Source organism: Mauremys reevesii, linkage group 2 (genome assembly GCF_016161935.1).
Source record: "Mauremys reevesii isolate NIE-2019 linkage group 2, ASM1616193v1, whole genome shotgun sequence".
Lineage (NCBI taxonomy): Eukaryota > Metazoa > Chordata > Testudines > Geoemydidae > Mauremys > Mauremys reevesii.
The window spans coordinates 68,475,778-68,498,367 of NC_052624.1; the positions used below are offsets into that span (position 1 = coordinate 68,475,778).

Here is a 22,590-nt window from a genome sequence, read left to right on the forward strand (position 1 = left end):
GTTTTTTAAAGACAGATTTAGACCCTGCCACTTCCATCCTCCGTTGTCAATATTGTGGCTGATATCTGGTGTTGTGGTTCTTCTGAAACTACAGCCTCATTTGGGGTCTGTCTATGCTATACTTTCACCTCTGTCAAGTGACCTAGTTACAGCATGGTTGTCTCACAACATGGTTATTTTTGTAGTATAGATGAGACTGTGATTGTCTCTGGACAGTGCTAAAGGTAAGAGTCCATGTACACTACAAAATGGAACTATGCTTGTACCATGTTGCGCGAAACTGTGTTGGAACCAGTCTTCCTGTATGGTTAAAGTTATTATATAAACAACCTCTGCGCTACAGAAAGGACAGTTTAAGTCCATTGTGAAACATGGTTGTATCCCAGCCAGGTTACAACATAATGATTCTTTACCAGTGTGGTCAGAAAAAACCCACCATGTGTCAGGGACAGTTTTAAACTTTGCGGCTACCTAAGCTAAAGCATGATTACTTAACATGATTACTTGTTTGTTAGATGATTGTTCACTACAGTATTGCTGTAGAGGATTTATTTACTTCTCTGCTCTCCTTTTTGTGTGTTCTGTTGTTGTTTAACCTATTTCTGGGTATTTCTTTATTCATTGTTATCATTTATGTTCAAAATATCTTCTTTCATGCAAGAGAGGAATAACAAATGTATAGCAGCACGAGTTCAGTATGTTTAGCAAGGCAGTTCATTTAACTTCTCAATGTGTAGCATACTTTTGCTGCCTCTGGGATATGCAGTTAGATTAATCTATGTTATGAAACCCTTTCACACTGTGCCCTTGGATACTGAAGGCATTTCTTCACTGCTGCCTAATCCTGTTAGGTGCTGAGCCCTTAACGCTGCATCATCGGTAGGATTTGAAGGTGCTCACCTCCTTTCAGAAGAGCTCAGCACTTCTGAGGATCTGACTCTTGATGAAAATCTTCGGTCACTCATTAACTTCGGTAATCAGGAATAGCAGTACATTGTTATTTTGAATAAACGTTATGGACCAAATCTGGTGCAGTGTTTCTATTTCATTACTGCCACAGTGAAAGAAGATGAAGCCCTGTCATCTTCCCAGCTTCAACTAACAAGGATGATGCTTTGTTCGGAATATCGAGTGCCACCTACCACTCAGTTGTACCTAATGTGGAAAAGTGAACATTGTTCAGAAATACTTCTCAAGACATTTTTCCTATTATTCTCACCCTGATCAGCATGTTTCCCTCTTGAATTCTTTTAAAACCTGAAAGGTCATGAGGGATCCCTATTTCAGCTGCTTCCCTGCTTCCCCAGCACTACATTCTCTATTTCTAAGTGACTTCTGAAAAATAACCACAGACGCTTTCCGGATTACGCAAACCCAATTTACGGAAATCCGGACGTATGGAAAAAGTTCCGTAAGTTCCATAAGGTGTGGGCTTTGGGTTTTTTTTGGCGTAATTGTCGGAGATACGTTCCTGACTATACGCATAATTCGACTTATGGAAGGCGCTCCAGAACAGAACGCTTGCGTAAGTCGGGGAGCTTCTGTATGCAGAAATTTCTCTACTATTCTAGGAAATGTGGTGTTGGCTTTTTGTGCTTATTTTTTTCCAGCAATGTTGCGTAGGCATCAATGCACAGGTAGGCTCTTCCCCACTCAGGACTTGTCTATATTCAGTTTCACTGGCTTAATTAAAGGATTAGTTAATCAGATGCAAAAGACTGTGGATGCTTATATCAGCTTAAATTAGGCTTATTTCTGTTTATTTTATGGGTTTGTCTACATGCACTTTCACAGAAATAACTACAGTGACATAAATTCACACTTTTTGTTATTTTGGTGAAAGTCCATGTGTGGATCTTCTTATTTTAGATTGTTCCTTAAATGGATTTAGCATAATCTGAACTAAGAGTGTCGTGTTGTGATAATTGGGCCTACAAATTTACCCTAATTAAACACTCAATTGTAAAAAGTATATGAAAGTTCTTAAGATGTTACGATAACCTATAATAACAAATGTTGATGGAAAGTAGGTGAAGTCACTTTCAATAGTGAACATAGGCGCCAACTCCGTGGGTGCTCCAGGGCTCCTCACCCATCGGCAGCCAAGCTCCCCCCTCCTCACCTCCTTCTGTCCCCCCCCCCCCCAGCATGCCGCATCTCCCAGCGCTTCCCACCCCCCCGCTGCCTAACAGTTGTTTGGCGGTGCTTAGGACTTTCCAGGAGGGCGGGGGAGGAGCGGGGATGCGGCATGCTCAGGGGAGGAGGCGGAGAAGAGGCAGGGCAGGGGCGGGGACTTGGGGAAGGGGGTGGAATGGGGGCGGGAAGGGGGTGGGGCTGGGGTGGAAAAAGGCAGGGTGGGTCAGGGATTTTGGGGAAGGGGTGGAATAAGGGTGGGGCGAGGGCAGTGCAGGGGCTGGAAGAGGCGGGCCAGCAGCGGGTCCAGGGGTAGGTGGGGGGGGTTGAGCACCCACCGGGTGAAGGGGAAGTCGGCGCCTATGATAGTGAATATTATAAACAGGTGCAATAGAACCAAACAGACTAAATTAGTCTAAACAAAAGGGCCTACTGATATGGTTCAATAACTGTATTAAAATCATGCTTGGTAAAAACAGAAGATGTAGAACCAGAGAAGATTGGTGTGCCGGATATTAGGCCTAATTGGTGGATAAAATAAAGAGGGGATGGGCTATTTCACCCATCTCTCTTTGTGGACCCTTAAAGAAAGAGGCTGGGCGTGGGGTGTGGGGGGAATGAGAAAAACAGACATTGGCTACTGGAGTGAGCTTCACTATCAGATCTGCCGTGCCCCGCCATCTCCTGGACCTTCTTTGTCCTAATCCTAAGCGATGACTTGACCAGATCAGGCCAGAGAGAGGGATCCAGATGACCTCATTACCCCTATCAGCTCCAGCTGAATCCCAAATGCCACCTGAGATGAAACGGGATTGGACTTTAACGACAGCAGCAATGTCTCCAACTCATCTGAATTAACTACTACTTTTTCCCCCAAAAGTCAGTTACCACCATCTTTAATATCATCTAACAGAGACTGCCAAATAGGTTTTTTTTTTTCTTTTTAAGACTCTCTCCAGCTAAAGGGAAAGGCAACAAGGTATGTTGTTAAAATTAAAGCCATATTTAATACTGCACATTTTAAATGCTTTAACTGTTTTTCTTCTTTCTTTATCTGTAATAAAAGGTTTAAAATAATCCTTAATGATGTGTTTGCCTTGGTACTAAGAAGGCAGAGGTCTCTATATACCAAATTCTGAACCTCGTTTAGTGCTGTTTAATGTTGGACAGTGAGTGGATTGTGTTAACACCTTTAGCCCATTTATTCCATATAAATTAATACAACAATCCACATACAGATTTACACTGAAATAACAAGGCTTGACTTTAAACTGATTTAGTTAAATTGGTGCAAACACCTGTGTGGACATTCTGAAACAGAAATAACAGTTCTTCTCATCTACCAAAGGAAAGTCAGAGTAACTTTCATCACCACCTCTGGTTTTGCTACTAGACATTCTTACGATATTGATCCATATTTCTTTTCTGTTAGATTGCTGAAGAAAGCATTTGCAGTTTCTGTCAAGCTACTATAGGCATTGTGTTTGTATGAATGCCTAGGAGCTTGAGTGTATTGCTCTTTTTAGGGTGATAGAGCCAGAAACGATTGCTAAAGCTTTACTTCATTTAAAAGACCCTTCTCACTTACACCAGTGTAAATCAGGTGTAATTCCACTGAAATCAAGTGAGTCACACTGGTGTGAAACCAATTGTAAATGAGAGGAGAATCAGATTCTTAGATTTCAATTTGTCAAGTACACATAGGGTTAAAGTGGGAAACTTCATGGAAGAATCTGTAATGTCTTAAACCCTGCTGTGTATATTTTATTGCGTGTGAGTGCCTGTGATTTATTCTTGGGTATATTAAAAGGCTAGAGAGTAACAAATTGGGATCCTAGTTAGACAATTCATTTGTTTGTTCTGTTTTCTCAGTAATAATAATAATAATACTGAACCCTCTATTAAATACAACATTTAGAACTTCTCTGAGGCTGTAGATAAAAAGTGCTTATGTTATGCGAGGCACTTCTTCTAAATTCTACTGTGGTATATTCCTTACAAAACAGACTCTCTGCAGCATCAGAACAGCTGCAGTTGTTTTTAATTAAGAACACACCGAATCTGGAATAATTTGGATTTCTCCATTGGGGTCCTCAACTCAGTCTTTTGATCTAGCCACTTGTGAACCAAATTACTGTATTATGCATGAGTGTTATCTTTTTACTGTGTGGGGATAGTCACAGTTCCCTGATGCATCTTGCTTGGCTGGTAGACTCTCTCCTTTATGGCAACTGATGTTTTTGGGTTAGTCAGCACTGGCTGCTGCAGAAGGTTGTAAGCAGTGACGCTTTTGTGGAGAATTGCCTTCTTGCTGGTACTGATTGGATAGTGCAAGTGATGGGGATTACACCGCTCTGGGTCAGAGTTACTCCATATTTGGTACTAGTGGAGGGAAGGAAGCATTTCTGTATAGATGGGCTTTAGTATTTGCCCTTTAGAGGTGGGGGACCAAAACGTAATTTTAAACAGTCCACTAGGCTCATATGATGATTTAGAAAAGTATTCACACCAATAATGCAGAAATGACAATCTGTGGTAAACACAAACTGTTCATACGTTTGAAGCAATTTGCTGTTGGGTTCACCACATGGCGGTTAGTTCGACTCTGTGTTGACATATGACCACACACAAGTCAAGATAATATATACGATGGTGATAGCAGTTATACAGGAAGTGGATGTAGCTGGCTTGTAATGCTGATACACTCTAGTTGTTGGTTGATTCCAAGGTGCGTGTGTGTGTGTATGTGTTTTTTACAATGCCATCCATTTTTAATGTGCTGCTGATCTAGAAGTGAAAATTGATTACTTTAGCAAAATCAGAACTGACAGCTGGAAGTATTAAACTTTCATATCTTGTTGGAGGACAAAATTGGAATCATTTTACTCTGCCTGGAACTCAAAATATTTTAAATTAAAGAAGATAGCTTATGATGATTATCTCACTATCCGCTGGAGAATGTTAGGGACATAAGAGATCATATTGCAGACACTCCTTTAAGGAGAAAGGAGTGGATGCACTCTTAAATATCTTGCACCAAAGTCTGCTTTCAGTTGCATCTATGCAAATCCACTGAAGTCAATGGATTTGCAAAGAAATGATTAAACTTTCCAAAACAAAACATCACCTCTGAGCTGACAAAAAATAAGGAATTTCAACTCAAAGGGCATTTCCTCCTTTGAAATCATAAGTGCTTGAGAACGGGAGTGTATGATGGAAATACCTTCTCAGTCCTAACCATATTTCACTCCTAGGATAAGATGAATAATTTTACAGCAAGTTTCTTCATATTAAGAGGTTTAACGTTTATTTTGTTAAAACTTTTAAATCTGTTTTTTTCCACTTCTAAAGAATACTATGGTAAAGCATTGCATAGGAAGAGGTGCAAATGGTCCCGATTCTGCAAGTGCTTATGCATGTGGGTTATGCCATGGAGTTCAGTGGGACTACTTCAGTGAGTAGAATTACTGAGGTGCTTAAGTTTTTGCAGTATTGGGCTCTCAAGTTGTAAGCTCCTGAGAGCAGGGACTGCAATTTCCTTTGACTAGTACAATGCCAGTCACATTGGCATCCTTAACAAATAGTAACATTCTTTTTTCACAAAAATAAAAGTCCAGAATTAACATTACAGATGAAGGGCAGACTGAATATTTAGAATGATATAAGATGTGAACAGTCTCCTTTGAGGAGATGACTACAAAGGCAGTAGTAGTCATGCAGACAGTTTGGCATGTTTCAGGAGTCTGTTCACTTCATGTTTTGTCAAAAGATCATTTTTGATAAAAGGGGAGGGGAAATCATTAAACACCGGGGAACCAGTCCAGTCCAGAAGTCACTGGGCTGTTTTTGAGCTTTCATTCATCATGTGCCTAGAAATAGGTGAGAAGATTTGAGAGAGAGGCCACTTGAAACTTTAGTAATTTAAATCTCTTCAGTCTTTCTGGATTAGTTTTACTAATCTAATGGAATGGAAGCTACTGGCTTTTATCATGCTTATCATTGTTTTGTCTTTGTTCATTGAAAATGCATCTTTCAAATCCTTATCATGGATATAACCCTGAAGACCCTAGCCAGTTTCTAGGGGCTAGGAGAGACCTGTAGAAGACATTGCACTAGTTGTGGGGAGGGATGAGGAGGGACTCTTGGCTTAGAGCCAGTTAAGACCACTTACCATTTTTTGTGAACCAAAATGTTTTCTTTTCTTCAGGTTTAACTTCTCTGTCTTCCTGGAGGTGCTTTTGAGGCCAAGTTTTGAGACCACCTTTCAGTGGATTTCCCTCTTAGCACCTACAAAACTGCAGCCTCAAAAAAAAAAAAAAAATCACAAGTGCAAAATTATGCTTGCATTTTGCAGGTGCTAAAAGGAAAGGCTGGCTTTTGTAAATCTGGGCCTGAATTTGAAAAACACTTCCCTAAAGCTTCTGCTTGGAAGCGCATGTAGAACATGCAGCAGGAGGAGCATTGTAAATGTGACCCACACTGTGAATCATTGGAACTTGATACTGTATAAGTAATCATGAAACATACTTACCAGTGCCTAGTTTAAAGCAAGAAATTTTCATTTGTGAGCATGAATTTTTCTCTCATTGCTGGTTAAATTGCCACTGTGGGGATTGAACCTGGGATCTCTGGGTTAAAAATAATGAGCCACTACTACTTGGCTCTAGGATCAGATCCATTAGGTTGGAGGCAGTAGCATACTCGTAATCTCTTTACATAACCTAGACACTAAAGCGAGAGGGAGCACTAAGCTGTGTTAGTGTGGGTGACATAAATAGTGGAAGCACAATCTGCTGGTAGAGTAAGTCAGTAGCAGACAGGATTTGTGGGTTCTGTTCTCAGCATGGCCACAGACTTGTGTGAGTTTGTACAAGTCACTTATCTCTGTGCCATAGTGTATCATCTGTAAACTGTTATAAAAATTGTCCATATGGAGCCTGTGCCTTGAGGTTCTTCTGATGAAAGGTGCTGTTTAAGTGGTAATGGTGGTCGTGGTTGCAAGGTTCGTCCTTTGTGTTGTCTTGTCTTATTGACCATAGAATGCCATCCTACCACCTAGCTTTTTTCCACAATTTTTGGATTTTTATTTTGTTTAGCTGCTCATGTTTCTCACCTGGAGAATGTGTCTGAAGAAGAAATGAATAGGCTGTTGGGGATAGTGTTGGATGTGGAATATCTCTTCACCTGTGTCCACAAAGAAGAAGATGCAGATACAAAACAAGTTTACTTCTACCTGTTCAAGGTAAGATGAAGATGTTTCTCAAAATTCAACATCATGCAATTGTATTTCTGCAACTTTAGATACACATGTAGCATCTTGTCATATCTTTCATTCTTTTGTACTTACATTAATTTTATTGTCCTAATGGACCATTATATTTGTATTGACTTAGACAATTTGTAGGTTAAGCTCTCCTTTTTCCAAGATAGTAATAAGGTTTTTAATTTTGGACTAGATTCTGCTACCCTTATGTTGCACAGTACCTAACTTCTGAAGTCTTCCCAGTGATTTCAGAGTCTGGTCCCAAGTCAGCACCCATTTGGTATGTATTTTCTTTCCAGCCATCAACAGCATCTTCCGAAATTACAAGTCAGAAGAAGAGCCAGTTGACAATGAAGCTACTTTAGCTGTATACACATGGTGCATTTCAGAGGGTGAAGCAATTAACTTTGAAGTTAATTTAGCTGTAAACTTAATTTATTACATGTACTAGCAAATATTTCAATAATAATAATTAATATGTTGTACCAGTACAAATTTCACTGACTGTCAAATGTTTATATAAAGATGTTAACCATTTAAAAATAAAATTGTTTGTTTTTTGATAGCTTTTGCGGAAATGCATCTTACAGATGGGAAAACCTGTGGTAGAAGGGTCTTTGGAAAGCCCCCCCTTCGAGAAGCCCAGTATTGAACAGGTAAAACAGAACATGATAATTTCTGTGAACAAGGACCCTGCTGAAGTGGATTTGGGCAATGTGTGAATATTAGTTCCCTGTATCATTTTGAACAAAGGTGAATCTGAAGTTTTCATGAAGATGATTTCCTCTCCAGCCCCTGGGAAGGGCACTGTGGTTCAGTTATTGAATTATTTTCCAGAGTGGTAGCCATGTCAGTCTATATCAGCAAAAGCAGCGAGGCCTCTCTTGTGGCACCTTGAAGACTAACACATTTATTTGGGTATAAGCTTTCGTGGGCTAAAACCTACTTCATCAGAAGCATGGAGTGAAAAATACAAGCAGCAGTGTATATATTTACAGCACATGAAAAGATGGGAGTTGCCTTACCAAGCGGGGGGTCATTGCTAATGAGGCCAATTCAATTAAGTTGGAAGTGGCCTATTCTCAACAGTTGACAAGAAGGGATGAATATCAAAAGAGGGAAAAAGAACAGGAGTACTTGTGGCACCTTAAAGTACTCCTGTTCTTTTTGCGGATACAGACTAACACGGCTGCTACTCTGAAAAGAGGGAAAATTACTTTTGTGGTTCTAATGAGGCCAATGCAATCAAGGTGGATGTCGGCCATTTCCAACAGTTGACAAGAAGGTGTGAGTATCAGCAGAGGGAAAATTACTTTTTGTAGTGACCCATCCACTCCCAGTCTTTATGAATTTGCAAACTAGACACCATCAAATTAGGCCTGAATAAAGACTGGGAGTGGATGGTTTGGGTGAGGCAGAGTGAGGGCATGGTTCAGGGAAGGGGTGGAGCAGGGATGGCAAGACGTGGAGTGAGGTTGAGGCCTTGGGGGAAGGGGCAGAGTAGTGGCAGGACTTCGGGGTGAAGCGGTGGTGGAGCATCCACCAAGAAAAATTAAAGTCAGCAGCTGTGGTTTAAATAGTAGACTTTCTTAGGGCTGGTCTACACTGGAGATCTTTGTTTATTTTGGTACACTTGGCAAAGCCTCATTTGAGGTTGAGGAATATAGCACTGGGGTGAAATCCTGGCGCTATTGAAATCAGTGGGAGTTTTGCGATTGACTTCAGTGGGGCCAGGATTTCACCCCAGCATTACAAAGCAGAAACAACTGAAAGAAAACCAACAGTAGTTGGTGCCTTTTTTTAATACATCTATAGATAGATAACATACACAGAAACTGAGGTTTTGATTCAGCAAGATGCATAAGCATGTGTTTATCCACAAACACAGGAGCAGTTCTGTTAACTTCAATGAGACTGCTTGAATACTGTGCTGTTTCAGGGCCTGAATATCTTTCAAGCAATCTGTGGCTTAATGGGAAGTATATTCTTTTATTAAATAGCCTATTTTAAACTGGCACACTGTGTAGATGTTTCTTTGAGTTTAGCTTATCATAATTCAGTAAAATAACACTCTTCACAGCGGCATTCCTTGTTTTTTAGGAATAATTAGAGTATACATAATGTTATGTAATAAATTTCTTATTTCAAAAAATAATTAGTGTACGTAATGTTATATACTCCTAATCCCTAAAATATACATTTTGTACAGAACTTTTTTTTAGTAGTAAAGCATTTTAAGTTTTCCTTTTGGTTAATTGGGTTAAGAAATCGCTACAGGTTGATATGAGGGGGTAATTCTCTTTACAGTTTATTCAGAAAGGATTTCATGTCAAATGAACAATATTTTCTGGTAAATTCTGGATTGCTATAAAATAAAACAATCTAAATCACACATTAAATTTGCTAAGGCAGCAGTGCTACTTTTTGTTTGTAAGAGTATAAATTGTGGCAGTTTATTTTAATGACACATTTTAATTATCTTTAATTGAGTGTTTATTAAAGGGGTAATATAAAGAGTGCAGTGAAGTGATGTGCATACGCAGTACGGGCAATTCACGAAGAAATAACACACTGTATAAACAGGAGTAAGAGAGAAGTACTCCAAGCTCCTCCCACAATTCAAAAGTAGCTGGAAGTTTTTGCTTACATGATCAGGAATTAAATATTGTTAACGATATTTCTCTTTAAATCTTCATCTGTAGTCCTCAGCACTAATGCTCATCGGCACTGCTAGTGAGGTGTGTCATTAGTGGGTCGGGGAGTGATGGGGACATGCATGCCACCCTTTTCTCCTCCGTGTGGGTGAGGCGGAGGGGAAAGGGGGAACTTAGGCTCCCACTGGTGCCTCTCTTCCCTCTTGGGGGCAAGGGGAGTGGCTTGGCTCTAACAGAGTGTGAATTCTGAGCCTGTCCCACCCTCCCCTGCCACCATTGGATGATTGGGATGAGGGCAGACCCCTGCAGAGATGGGGAAGAGGGCAGAAACCCTCCTCAGCAGAGGGCAGAAACCATTTTCATGGGGATGATTGCAGGAATCTTACATCTCTCCTAGAGCTATTGCTTTAGTCTGTCTGCTGACACCAGAAAGCAGAACTGAAATGGATTGCCGTAAAAGGATGTCTTTTCAATCATAAGGAATAGAAACTTTTTTTCTTAAGTGAAAACTTAAATTTTGCAGAAACAGGAAAGTGTTGGTATGACTCACCAATGATTGGGTTGGTCTGACCCTGTGAGTTTAATGAATCCACGACTACATGGCACACATACAGAATTGGAGGATACAACCCAGAGACTTTGTTTCTGAAATGCAGACTTCCACCACATCAGCTAACACGTTGATGTATATACTCTTTGCAGACTAATGCCACAAGATAGTGACACAACCACAAATATTTAATCAGATCTGAATTCCTTCCAGCAGAAAACAGTGTTACACATACATATTACTATTATTTGACATTTGTATTGTGATAACACCTAGAGGCCTGAGCCAGGGCAAGGCTCCCTTGTGCTAGGTGCCGTACAAACATATAGTTAATAACAGCCCTTGCCGCAAAGAATTTAAAATCTAAAGGACAAGACCTAACAGGTCGTTGAAGCAAACAGTAAGTGGGCTGAGAGTGGACAACTCAGTGGCAGACAGATTGTGCCAAAACATTCTGCTAAGTTGGCATGCAGTTCTGGCAAGTCAGTAACAGTAATCACAGGTGGTCATCTGCCTAGTCCTTCTCAGATGGCAACATCCTAGCTAGTATGTTACATGCTTTTCTCAGTCCCAGGCCTAAATCTCAGAGCAGTTAATTTCTAACAAGTGAATGTCAATTTACAAAGAGTACAGCATGGTCATCAACAAAACTGCACATGTGGGGCATCCAAGAAAAAGCGCATGACCTTTCCCTGGTAAAAGATCTATATCATGTGAAGTAAGAGATTTATGTAGCGGTGTATGCCCCTTATTATAGGCCAGTCGCTAGAGGGAAATAGAATCAAACACACTTGAGCAGGCATGACTTTCCATTTAGCAGAACCAATACTTCAGTTACACCTCTGGCAGGAGCAAATATTTCAAATGACCCTATGTGTATTTTCTCTGTGTTGTAATACAAGTTCTGTTATATATATATAAAAAGCTAGTAGTGCTCACAGGAGAAAAGATTATGCCTAAATTGTTAAATAATCATCACTTTCATCCTCTGTTTTAAGGGAGTGAATAATTTTGTACAGTACAAATTTAGCCACCTACCATCAAAGGAAAGGCAAACGATAGTTGAACTGGCTAAAATGTTTCTAAACCGCATCAATTACTGGCATCTGGAGACACCTTTGCAGCGAAGATTGAGATCTCCTAATGAAGACATTGCTGGCTATAAAGTGAACTATACACGGTAACTATGCTTCGCTTCAGTTTTCCCTTTCAGAATATAGGCCCTGATTCTGTAGCTAGATGCACCAACAGAGATTTCTTACAACCATTGTTTTTTCCTGTAGACCTACTGACTTCAATGCTATCATAAGAGGCCCATGCTGTCACTTCTATTTACAGAATTGGGGCCGTATTTAATAAATACTCTTAATCTGATTGGATGCTTAGTGGAATGTCGGGCTTCATTTCATGCACTATAAGTTCATAAAGCTTGTTGTTTAAAAACCTTTTTAAAAATTTAGAAATCTCAAAGCCTCCGTTTCAAACTAAAGTATGAGAAATGTGCAAATTAATACCATCTTTAAAGATTTGAGAGCCAACTGGTTACCTGGCATTATTAGATTCCTTAAAATGAAAATTCATGTGTATATTTTCACTACTTCCATCAGAATTCTAAAGAATGACTTATTGGAAAAAACTAATATATTTTAATGTCAGTAAACTTATTTTTCTTAAAAAGTAGTATAGTTGCTTTTTGGATTAACAGCAGAGGTGCTACTTAGTTTTCTATAATAACAAATGCTCCAAGGAGGGGGCTAGAAAGGACTGCAGTTCAAGATCAACAGAGCTCTCCATCCTGACACTGATCATCTTAATTTTCTCACTTTTACAAAACTTCAGGTCCATCAGCTGTATTAAAGAGGAAAGGCAAAAAGTGTTCAGATAAAAAATGAATACTCCTAAGTAAATAAGAATCATTGATACCATAATAGACCATCATATTGGTAGTCCTTATTCCCCTATCTGTGATGACACACATTAGTGTGTGTAAATGAGCGGGTATGATATCACATCAGACTTAAATCTTGATTATAAAATTAACGGTTACACTGCTCTACATAGTCAACTTTACTGTTGCTTAACTCCTTCAGTGCCACAATCCATCCCCTGGAGAGATGTAACACAAAATGCTGTATTTTTATATTGGTCTGCTAATAGAGTATAACAAAATCCTTTATGGAATGAATCTCTTGTAAGTTAATGGAAAAAAGGAGAATATTAGGATGAGATTTAGTGAGAGAAAGTGACTTGGAGAAAGGGAGGGATGGAAAGTTTAGATAGATTTGGTTAGTCCTAATACCAAAGTGACATTCCTCCTGCACATATGCTATGATAGGGTATGTCTGATATGCTCCCTCATTCAGCAGCAAGAGTGTTTTACAGGGTCTGAAGGTTAGAGAGAGTTACCCAATTTTCAGAGAAATGGCAGACCATGCAAGTGCTACTTTGCTATATGTGCAGGGGACCTAACCTGGATTTGTATAGTTATTTAATCTTCTTTTGTTGCTAGTGGTTCCCAGGTGGAGGTAATTATCTGGCTTTTTTGTTGTAGGTGGCTGTGTTACTGCAATGTTCCCCAGTTCTGTGACAGTCTACCTCGATACGAAACCACACAGGTTTTTGGGAGAACTCTGCTACGCTCTGTCTTTACTGTTATGAGACGGCAACTCCTGGAGCAGGCTAGACAGGAAAAAGACAAGCTTCCTCAAGAGAAACGAACACTAATCCTCACCCATTTTCCAAAGTAAGGAGTAACTGCTCATCTTCCTTTGAGATTGTTAACTAGCAATATGGAATTTTGTCTTGAGATGTAAAAATGCTTGTTAGAACAACTAACTGGTTACATCTGCAACAGAAAGACAATTTACTCCGATGTTCAATGACACACATGTTACACCAGGCCTCTGCTGTCACTTGCACTACATGTAGTCATTTAGTACATTCCTACCTTCTAGTTATATTTAATACAGTGGCTGTATCCCTTTGAGCTGGAGTTTTGTTTTATACGTGGGGCTGTTTTTGTTGCCAGAGGGGTTATTCTCACTTTATACTGGAATTTATGATTGGACACTGTTTCTGTTTCTTTTTCCTTTTCTTTAGGCCACATAAGTATCAAAGGGCAATTTTACACTACTGCGCTACGTTGGTGCAGCTGCATCGTGTCTGGTGAAGATGTGCTATGGCGACGGGAGAGTGCTCCCCTGTCGGCATAATTACCCCACCTCCATGTGAGTTGGAAGCTATGTTGGCAGGAGAGCATCTCCCACTGACATAGCATGGTGTCGACAGCGCTTTAAGTCGATGTAACTTGCGTTGCTCAAGGGGGGTGTCGTTTTCATAACCCTGAGCGATACAAGTTAAATTGACTTAAGCGGTAGTGTAGACCAGCCCTAAGTAGTACAATAGATTCGTTCTCTATTAGTTTGTTTAGCTCTGCATCTTTCTATGCTCTCTCAGACAGAAATTGGTCAAATAAAAGATACTGGCTCATCTACCTTGTCTCTCTCAGCAAAGAGCTGTCAAATGCTAGCATGGATTAACACTAACAGGAGTAAAGAGCAATATAAACCCTCCTAGGTTAGTAAGGGCCAGATTGTGATACCCCTTACTCATATTGAATATTACCTTTCATTACACTGAAGTCAGCGGAACTGCTTGTGGAGTTAAGGTATTTCTCAGGAAGGGAAAGAGGATCACAATCTGGCCCCTAAAGTAAGATGGTATTATGCTAAATAGAGAGCAGATCTCTGGATCAAGAAGGTGCCATGTTTACACAGTTATGGTTCTAACCCAAACTGTACTAGGCTTGGTGGAAATTTAATTTGAAAAGCACTTTTATCCCTGTAACATCTTGATTTTTCTAAGAAAAGCATATACAAAGATGTGTGAGAAGTATGAATGGAATAGTAAACCTTTTATACACTGTACTCCTGCTCTGAATTATTTTTCTACTCTTTCTCCCTCTGCTACCTAGACTTAGTTCCTTCTGCAAGCTACAGTTTAGAATACTGAGCGAATTCTTATTTTCAAAGCAAAGTTCTCAGCAGTCAAACCCTGTATGGTCACTTGTCCTTTGTTCACCGGTGTCTCCACATGTGGTGGGTAAGCACATGTGCCTTAAAAGCAATCTTTGAGGGATTTGTAATGTGATATAGTTATAATTATAACATAAGTGTTCAAGGGCCACCAGGGGTTTTTCGTGTGACCACAGCCTCCTGGGTGGTGATGAGGGGGAGGGGGAGGGCTGCCAGTAGGGGTTGGGTCCTGTCCCCCTCTGGAGCCACAAATGCTGGAGGAACAGGCAGGCGGTGGGGCTTGGGCTTCAGATCTGGCGTGGTGGGCGGCAGGCTCCAGCCGTGTGGCAGGGGGCTCCATCCCCTGGCCACGGGCTGCTGCTGTGAAAAGTGATATTAACAAAATACAAATATCACTTTCACGCAAACAGACTTACTAGCTAGCAAGTCTTAAAAAAATAAGCAACCAAAAAAGCAAAAGAAACAACAACAAAAAGGGACAAGAACATGCAAAACACATTTTTTTGTTTTTATTCTGGTTAGGTCCAATAAAGAACAGAGAAAACTGTACATTATTTTTATTATTGTCTGCGAAAAAGCCCTACATAAATAAATTGCAATGATTTGGACATGTATCTGTGCATATTTCTTTGTTTTTCCTTTGTTAATTAAGTATTTTAGGAAAAATTGTCAGAGTGGCCACCAGCTGCACTCTGAGGCCACCAAAAAATTTCTTGTGAGAATCCCAGGGCTTGGGCTGTGGGGCTATAAAATGGCAGTGTAGACATTCAGGCTTGGGCTGAAGTCCAGGCTCTGAGACCCTGTGAGGGGGTGAGTCTCAGAGCCTTGGGCCCCAGCCCAAATGTCTACACTGCTATTTTTAGCTCTGCAGCCTGAGCCCCACGAGCAAGAGTCTGCTGACTCAGGCTCTGAGACTCAGCGCCATGGGTTTCTTATTGCAGTGTAGATGTACCCAGAGGTTATTGTTTTCTTAACCAAGATAAAATTGTAGTATTTAAAAAAAAATTAGGAGGGTTAATTCAGAAGTATTTTCTGTGGTACAAGTTTAAAGTCCTTTTGACACAATGTAAGTATACACATGTTATATCTGTGGGTGTCTAGGCAATGAGGGGAGTACAAGGACAATTGTGTACTGGGCACGTACATACAATATTTCTGACACCTATAAACAGCCTGAACTAGACTTTAACTTGTTGCTATGCTCACTGTCAGTGTGACTGAAAATGGTTGGGGGGAGAGGGGTGTCTCAACTGCTTAAAACGTTATATAGCCATTTTCAATTATAGTGGATATCAGTTAACTCTCCATGTGGTGTATATGTGTATAAATGTACGATGTATAAAATTCAGTCCTGCAAACCCTTTTTGAGTAGTCCTTACTCATAGATTTATCACTTTGTTTTTTGTTTATTTTTTTTAAAGCCAGAAGCGCTCATTAGATTGTCTACCCTGCCCTCCTGTATAGCACAGGCCATTAAATTTCTCCCAGTTATCCTTAGATTGAACCCCATAATTCGTGTTTGACCAAAGCACATTGTCCGGAAAGGCATCCAGTCTGGATTTGAAGACATCAAGAGATGGTGAATCCATCACAGCTCTTGGGGCTTTGTTCCAATGGTTATTCACCCACATTGTTAAAAATGTGGGCCTTATTTCTAATGGGAATTTGTCTGGCTTCAGCGTCCAGCCATTGGTTCTTGTTGTGTTAAAGAGCCTTATGTACCTGCTAGTTAAACCCAATCCAGGCATTAAAACACCACAAACAAGTCACTTCTCAATCTTCTTCCCAGAAGTCCTGGGTTCTGTTTCTGGCTCTGCTCCTGACTTCCTGTGTGATCTTGGGCCAGTCACTTTCCCTCTCTGGGCCTCTGTGTCTCTTCCCCCCGCCCCTTTATCTCTCTTGTCTATTTAGCTTATAAACTCTTGGGAGCAGGGACTGTTTCTTATTATGTGTATGTGCAGCACCTAGCGCAGTGGATCCTGATATCACTTGGGGCCTCCAGATGCTAATGTAATACAAATAATAGTTATACATTAGAATTATTATTAATGTTTGTTATTATTACTGAAAAAAGGAAGGACCATAATAAGGATTAAAACTGGACTGAGGTTTCAGGAGGGATAAGTAGCCGTTAATACTCAGTGCTTCTATAGCAGCTGTTGATCTGGAACTTGCAAAGGTAATTAGTCTCATTATCCACCTATTTTACAGTGGAGAAACTGAGCCACAGATATGGGAAAGGAGATGGGAAAGCAGAGCTGGGAACTGAATTGGCCATGAAGATCTAGGTTCTTATTTCAGTGAGATATCACTTGGGAACTGAGTGGTGTTTGTGTGTGCGTGTCTGTGTCCACTGCCTAGTGTCTGGGACTGTGTACATATGTATATCTATATATATGTGGCGGGGGGGGGGGGATGGGGAAGGTGGTTTGGGTTTTAAACTAATACAATCAGATGGTCTTCCAGCATTAAAACCTATTAACAGTCTAGCTGCATTTACCCCCAAAGACCTTCTGAAATCTTGTACTTGCTGTGGTTATAGGGGGTTATAGGGAGATGAGAGTAGTTGAGGTTGAAGAAGGAAAGACATGGACTAACAATCACATCTTCAGCCTTTTTTCTTAGTGCCCTTAGCAGCACTTTACATAGTCAATATCACTGAATCTCCTGCAAAGTCAGTTTCACTATTGTTTTGTGAGGTCTCTCACACCGGGATATGGCAGAGAAAAATATTTACAAACAAAAAATGAGGTGGTAAAACCACAAAATGTGGCAGGGGGACCTTGGGACAGCACCTGCAACTTCTTTAAATCCTCTTTTGAAACTGCCTAGGTTACTGGTTTGACCTTTAAAACCTCAGGGAAATTCAACCCTGGATCCTGAGTCAGTTTAACTGATTTCTCACTCAAATGATCACATTTGATTTCAGTTGGACAATTCACATAAATAATGATTTGTCTAGAGAGTAAAATGGTGTGGTGTTAAGCTTCTGGCCTCTAAAAACCCTTCCGTGTTCCTCAGGATATGACTGCACTGCAGGGGGCGTTGTTGTTCCTAGGATGGGGGTGCGCGTGCGCGCGCACACACACACTCTCTCTCTAAAAGTCACAATGTGGCCATGGAGGCATGGGTAGCAGCTCAAGCCAGCCACCTGAGTACAGTGCTGTCTGAGATCCTTGCTACATAATCTGGTGTCTAGCCTGTGCCATTGTCGTCTCACTGCCATTTTTAGCACGCTAGTTCAGTCAAAACTTCTGCAGGTATGTGTAAAAGAGCTAGGAATTACACGGCCCAGCTTCAATGTAGACCTATCTAGAGGGTGTGCAGCTGTCTGAGCTATGAAAGGGAATTGATGTAGTGGTCCTATGAAATCATGCTGGATGTTCTGATGTGTAACACGGCGTGTTATGCTTGTGAGACATTTAATAAAAGAGTGTAAAGTAAATTCATTTTTTCTAAACATACAGACTAATTTTTAAAATGTCATATAAGCACTAGGTGCAATTACACAGTTACATGGAAGTGTTTTCATAAAACCGATGTAAGTGGCTAGTGCTATTGGGATTTTTGTGCATGAACATGAAAGTAAGAATGCAAACTCATGCTAAATACTAGATTTTTCAGAATTAATAAGAAATAAATTTCTTGCAGTTGCATAAGACCAACACACTCTTGCTTATCAACACACAGCTGTCCTATTAATGCCCTCACTTGTGCTAGCTATGTAAATGTAGTATGCCACCTGTGATCGAAAAAAGTTTTAGTAGAGGAAACATTAGCATCTAGTTAAGGTATATAACCTCAGGTTTTACATGTTCATCATGGGTATTTTATTAAAAAAATATTTAAAAAACCATCCATCAATGTTCAGTTGTAGAATCACCAGCTTCTCCAGTTTCTTCATTCTGTATTCAAAAGATTTTAATGAGAGTTTTAAATGATTATTCTGAAGGAAGGCCTATCTTCCTTTGGGTAGTAGTAATTCTTTGGTGTTTAATATTGCCTCTGTATTTCTACATCTAGGTTTCTATCCATGCTAGAGGAAGAGGTGTATAGTCAGAATTCTCCTATTTGGGATCAGGATTTCATGGTTTCCTCTTCTCGAACTGGCCAGCTAGGAATCCAAACAGGTAATCTGAATTTAGGACAGGGTCAGGGAGAGACTGTATAAAGAACACAATACAGCTGCAAAATCTTCCACTGAGAGAAAATGGTGTAATTGTAAGCAGGCAGTACTGGAAATGCAGATTTATATGGCAGCTTCTGCTGAAACCGGTAGCCTGAATATCAGTCCATGTCCAGATGTACACAGGAAGCAGTCTCTCTGGTTCCTCGTGGAATGATGAAATACTCTCCTCTGCAAAGGCATACAACTGGTATCTTACCTCAGAACATTTTATATCTTGTTGCTGTAATACGTACTTTAGCTGTCTTGTTTTTTTAGAGCTCCCTCAAGCATTGCCTGGTGTCCATTGACACATCCTGCCCTATACTAGCTGTTCATCAGCTCAGTTCAGAGAAATGCTTTCTCCTAGTCACAGCTCCCCAGAAGTCTACTCATGGCAATATCAAAGAAGCAGCACTTATAAGTTTCCAGGGGAATCTGGAAAAGATGTATCTGTTTGTAGAATATTTAAAATCCATTCATACTGCTCAGTAGTCGGTCTATCTACTAGACTACCGAAGTTAGGGTTGGGGATATAGAAGCATCTGATGTAGATTTTCCTGACTGTCAACTGGGGAAGCATTGTGTGTGTCTGATAATGGGACTCTTACTACAGATTAGGGACCCTTCTATTGGGACAGGCATGTAACTTTGAGTAATTCCTAGTTTCTAACTAGTATCCAATCATATATGGGCATTGCGAGGTTGGGGTGGAAGACACATGTTGAAAAATATATCTATAAAAATAGGCAAACTGTTAAAGTGCCAAGTAAAATTAGACTAAGCTGTCCCCCATCCCCACCTAATCCATCCTGTTTATGAACGGTATAAGAGAGCACTACATGTATCTTGTTATAGAGGCCATTTCATCAGCTAATCTTCAGTAAACTTCAAATTTTGACCTATACTCCTCAGGTGTCAAAGTAGCCAGGTTCTTCCCATGTGAATGCTTCAGAAAACAATTAAAAGGGGGCCTGTTGCTTTTGAGGACATAACAGTAAGGGTTTACAAAGAGAGAGACTGCATGTGCCCAGTTTCCAAGGAACCTCCTTGTCAGAAAATGATTAGTGGCACTAAACAAATCTGAGCATGTGGCATTAAATATATTTTAGAAGGGGTGGAGAAGTGTGGGGGTTTTGTTTTGAAAAATAATTGTATAGTGTTAAGTGGTGCCACAAGAGTCATTTTCATTGGATTTGGTTTGGGTAGCATGTTCATAGACTCATAGCAATGTAGGGCTGGAAGGGATGTCAACAAGTCATCAAGTCCAGCCCCATGCGCTGAGGCAAGACCAAGTAGTATAAGAGGAGTGCACTTCAGTGAAATCATACATCTTTTCCTAGAAGACCCTTGAGAACTAGCTGCTAATCGTTTCTTGACGTGGCAGAATGCCAGCTAGCTAGGTAGGTATGTTGAGGAAGCCCATTTTTACTAGCATATGCACAACACTGCAGAGGAATAAAGCCTGACATTGGCAGTGGAATAAAATTAGCTCTGTAATACAATGGAAAGGTATTAGAGCTATATTTGTTACCTGGAAGCTTTTAGAAAATATAGTTCGTAAATCCCCATCTGCTCACCACGGAATGTGTCTTGCTGTGCCGTATCAAATTTTAAAATACAATAAAAGAAATCAGAATAAAAAACCCTTTCTAAAAATATATACAAATAGCATTCTTTACCCTGGTTTTTGATTGCACTACCTAACATGGAATGCTGTTGAAAACCCATTGGATACTCGCTACCAGTGTAACTCTTTGAAGTTGTTTGTTTGTTCTTCCAGTTAGTGTTGTGGTAAATTCTAACGTCTTGAACATTCTTTCTCTTTTATATTGTTGCAGTTATCAGTCCTCCCCCTGTGGCAAGGTCTGTTTCGTATAGTGCAAGTCCTTCATCTCTAGAACAACCCAACAGCGGAAGTATGAGTCCTGCTTGCAAAGTTTCTTCTTGCCATGATCCAGCTCTAGGTAACTTGAAAGGAAGTTGATCTTGTCTTCTGTTCAGCCTAATTATCACAACATGGTTTTATGTTGTGTCAAATCTATAGTTTTCTTTGTTTTTAATAGCTGTGGCATAGCTGAAATCTCAGATCTTGTTCCTTGGGGGATGGGAGAAAACAAGTCAACTTTAAAGAATTGGTGTCCTTTCTAATGTAGAAAAATTATAGCATAGCATTCACCACATGTTGAACTCTGGGGCATATATCTACTCTAATGGAAAGCAAAATGATGCCCAATTTAGTTCAAGCTCTCAGTTATTTACTAGACCATTGTTTTGTTTACAGATATGATTTAAAACTCCCATGTTAATCCAGAAGAAAAAAATCAAAGGTGACCCCAAAATCTTTTTTGAAAAGATCACATGCGTAATGTTCCAAGTAGTAGGAAGCAGAGGGATATTGGCACATAACTGTTTATGAACTTGCTTTTTTCTTGTAGTTTAAAGTCCTTTGAAGTCACGTTACTGGCTTCCATTCCACTGCTGTGCTCCAGCATGTATCAGCGTAAGCTATTTGGGTTACAAAATGAGACAATTAAAAAAACAACCACCAAAAATATTTGCAACGCAATAAAAAAAATCTTAACCCAGACCCCTTCCCTTCATATGTTGTCTTTGTGCTCCAGAGTGTTTACTTGAAAGCTGTAACATCTCAGTGTGATGTTTATTGGGGCATCATAGCAGAGAGGTCACAGTCCTCTGGCTTCCAAACACAAATAAAAGATAAATTTATAATTAGTCATATAGTGGATAATCTCTGCTCCATGCTATTTGGGAGATTCAGCATTTAACTCATTTTTAAAAACAGTCTTCAGTCTGCCTTTACTACATTACATCTCAGTCTATAATTAACACCAGCGTTGTTTCTATTGTATTTTGATTGGGAGTTTTAATATCTTGGTTTCTTAAAGTTACATATGGTTGAAATATGATATATATACTGTCAGACCAGCTGCACTTTTGTTCCCACAATGAGTTAAAAAACATCAATAGTGGATATTTAGTTCTAAGATATCACAACATGTAAGACAGAACTAGCTTCAGTTTTATATCAAGTTTTGGATAAAATTACTTGAGTTAATTTTTTAAAGGGAAATGGATTTAGTGAACTTTTGATGTTTTGAGGAAAATGGCAAAAATTTGTAGTATTGGTAGGGCCCTACCAAAGTCACAATCCATTTTGGTCAATTTCACGGTCATAGGATTTTAAAAATCATAAATGTCGTGATTTCAGCTATTTAAATCTGAAATTTCATAGTGTTGTAATTGTAGGGGTCCTGACCCAAAAAGGAGTGGGGTGTGTGTGTGTGTGCCACAGGGTTATTGTAGGGATGGTTGTGTTACTGCTACCCTTACTTCTGCACTGTGGTGGTGCAGCCTTCAGAGCAGGGCAGCTGGAGAGCGACGGCTACTGGCCAGGAGCCAGCTCTGAAGGCAGAGCTGCTGCCAGCAGCAGAGCAGAATTAAGGATGGCATGGTATGGTATTGCCACCCTTACTGCACTGCTATGTGCAGAGCTGGGCCCTCAGTCAGCATTTGCCACTCTCTGGCCGCCCAACTCTGCAGGCTGCAGTGCAGAAGTAAGGATGACATGATATAGTATTGCCACCCTTACTTCTGTGCTGCTGCTGGCGGAGCGCTGCCTTCAGAGCTGGGCACCCAGTTAACAGCCGTTGCTGTCTGGCTGCCCAGCTCTGAAGACAGCGCAGAAGTGAGTGTGGCAATACTATTACCCCCCTAAAATAACCTTCTAACCTCCCTTTTGGGCCAGGACCCCCAATTTGAGAAATGCT

At 40.2% G+C, this 22,590-nt stretch overlaps 1 protein-coding gene across 5 annotated transcripts in view; it reads left to right on the forward strand.

Moving 5' to 3' along the window:
* The window catches only part of KAT2B (lysine acetyltransferase 2B), a 62,218-nt gene that overhangs the window by 14,152 nt on the left and 25,476 nt on the right, over positions 1-22,590 (forward strand). For all 5 annotated transcript variants that reach the window (XM_039522113.1, XM_039522111.1, XM_039522110.1 and 2 more), the window contains exons 3-8: positions 7,230-7,375; positions 7,963-8,052; positions 11,599-11,780; positions 13,152-13,343; positions 18,658-18,764; positions 20,641-20,766. In XM_039522113.1, the coding sequence (XP_039378047.1) occupies positions 7,271-7,375; positions 7,963-8,052; positions 11,599-11,780; positions 13,152-13,343; positions 18,658-18,764; positions 20,641-20,766 (802 nt within the window). In that variant the 5' untranslated portion in view covers positions 7,230-7,270. The remainder of the gene's footprint in view (positions 1-7,229; positions 7,376-7,962; positions 8,053-11,598; positions 11,781-13,151; positions 13,344-18,657; positions 18,765-20,640; positions 20,767-22,590) is intronic.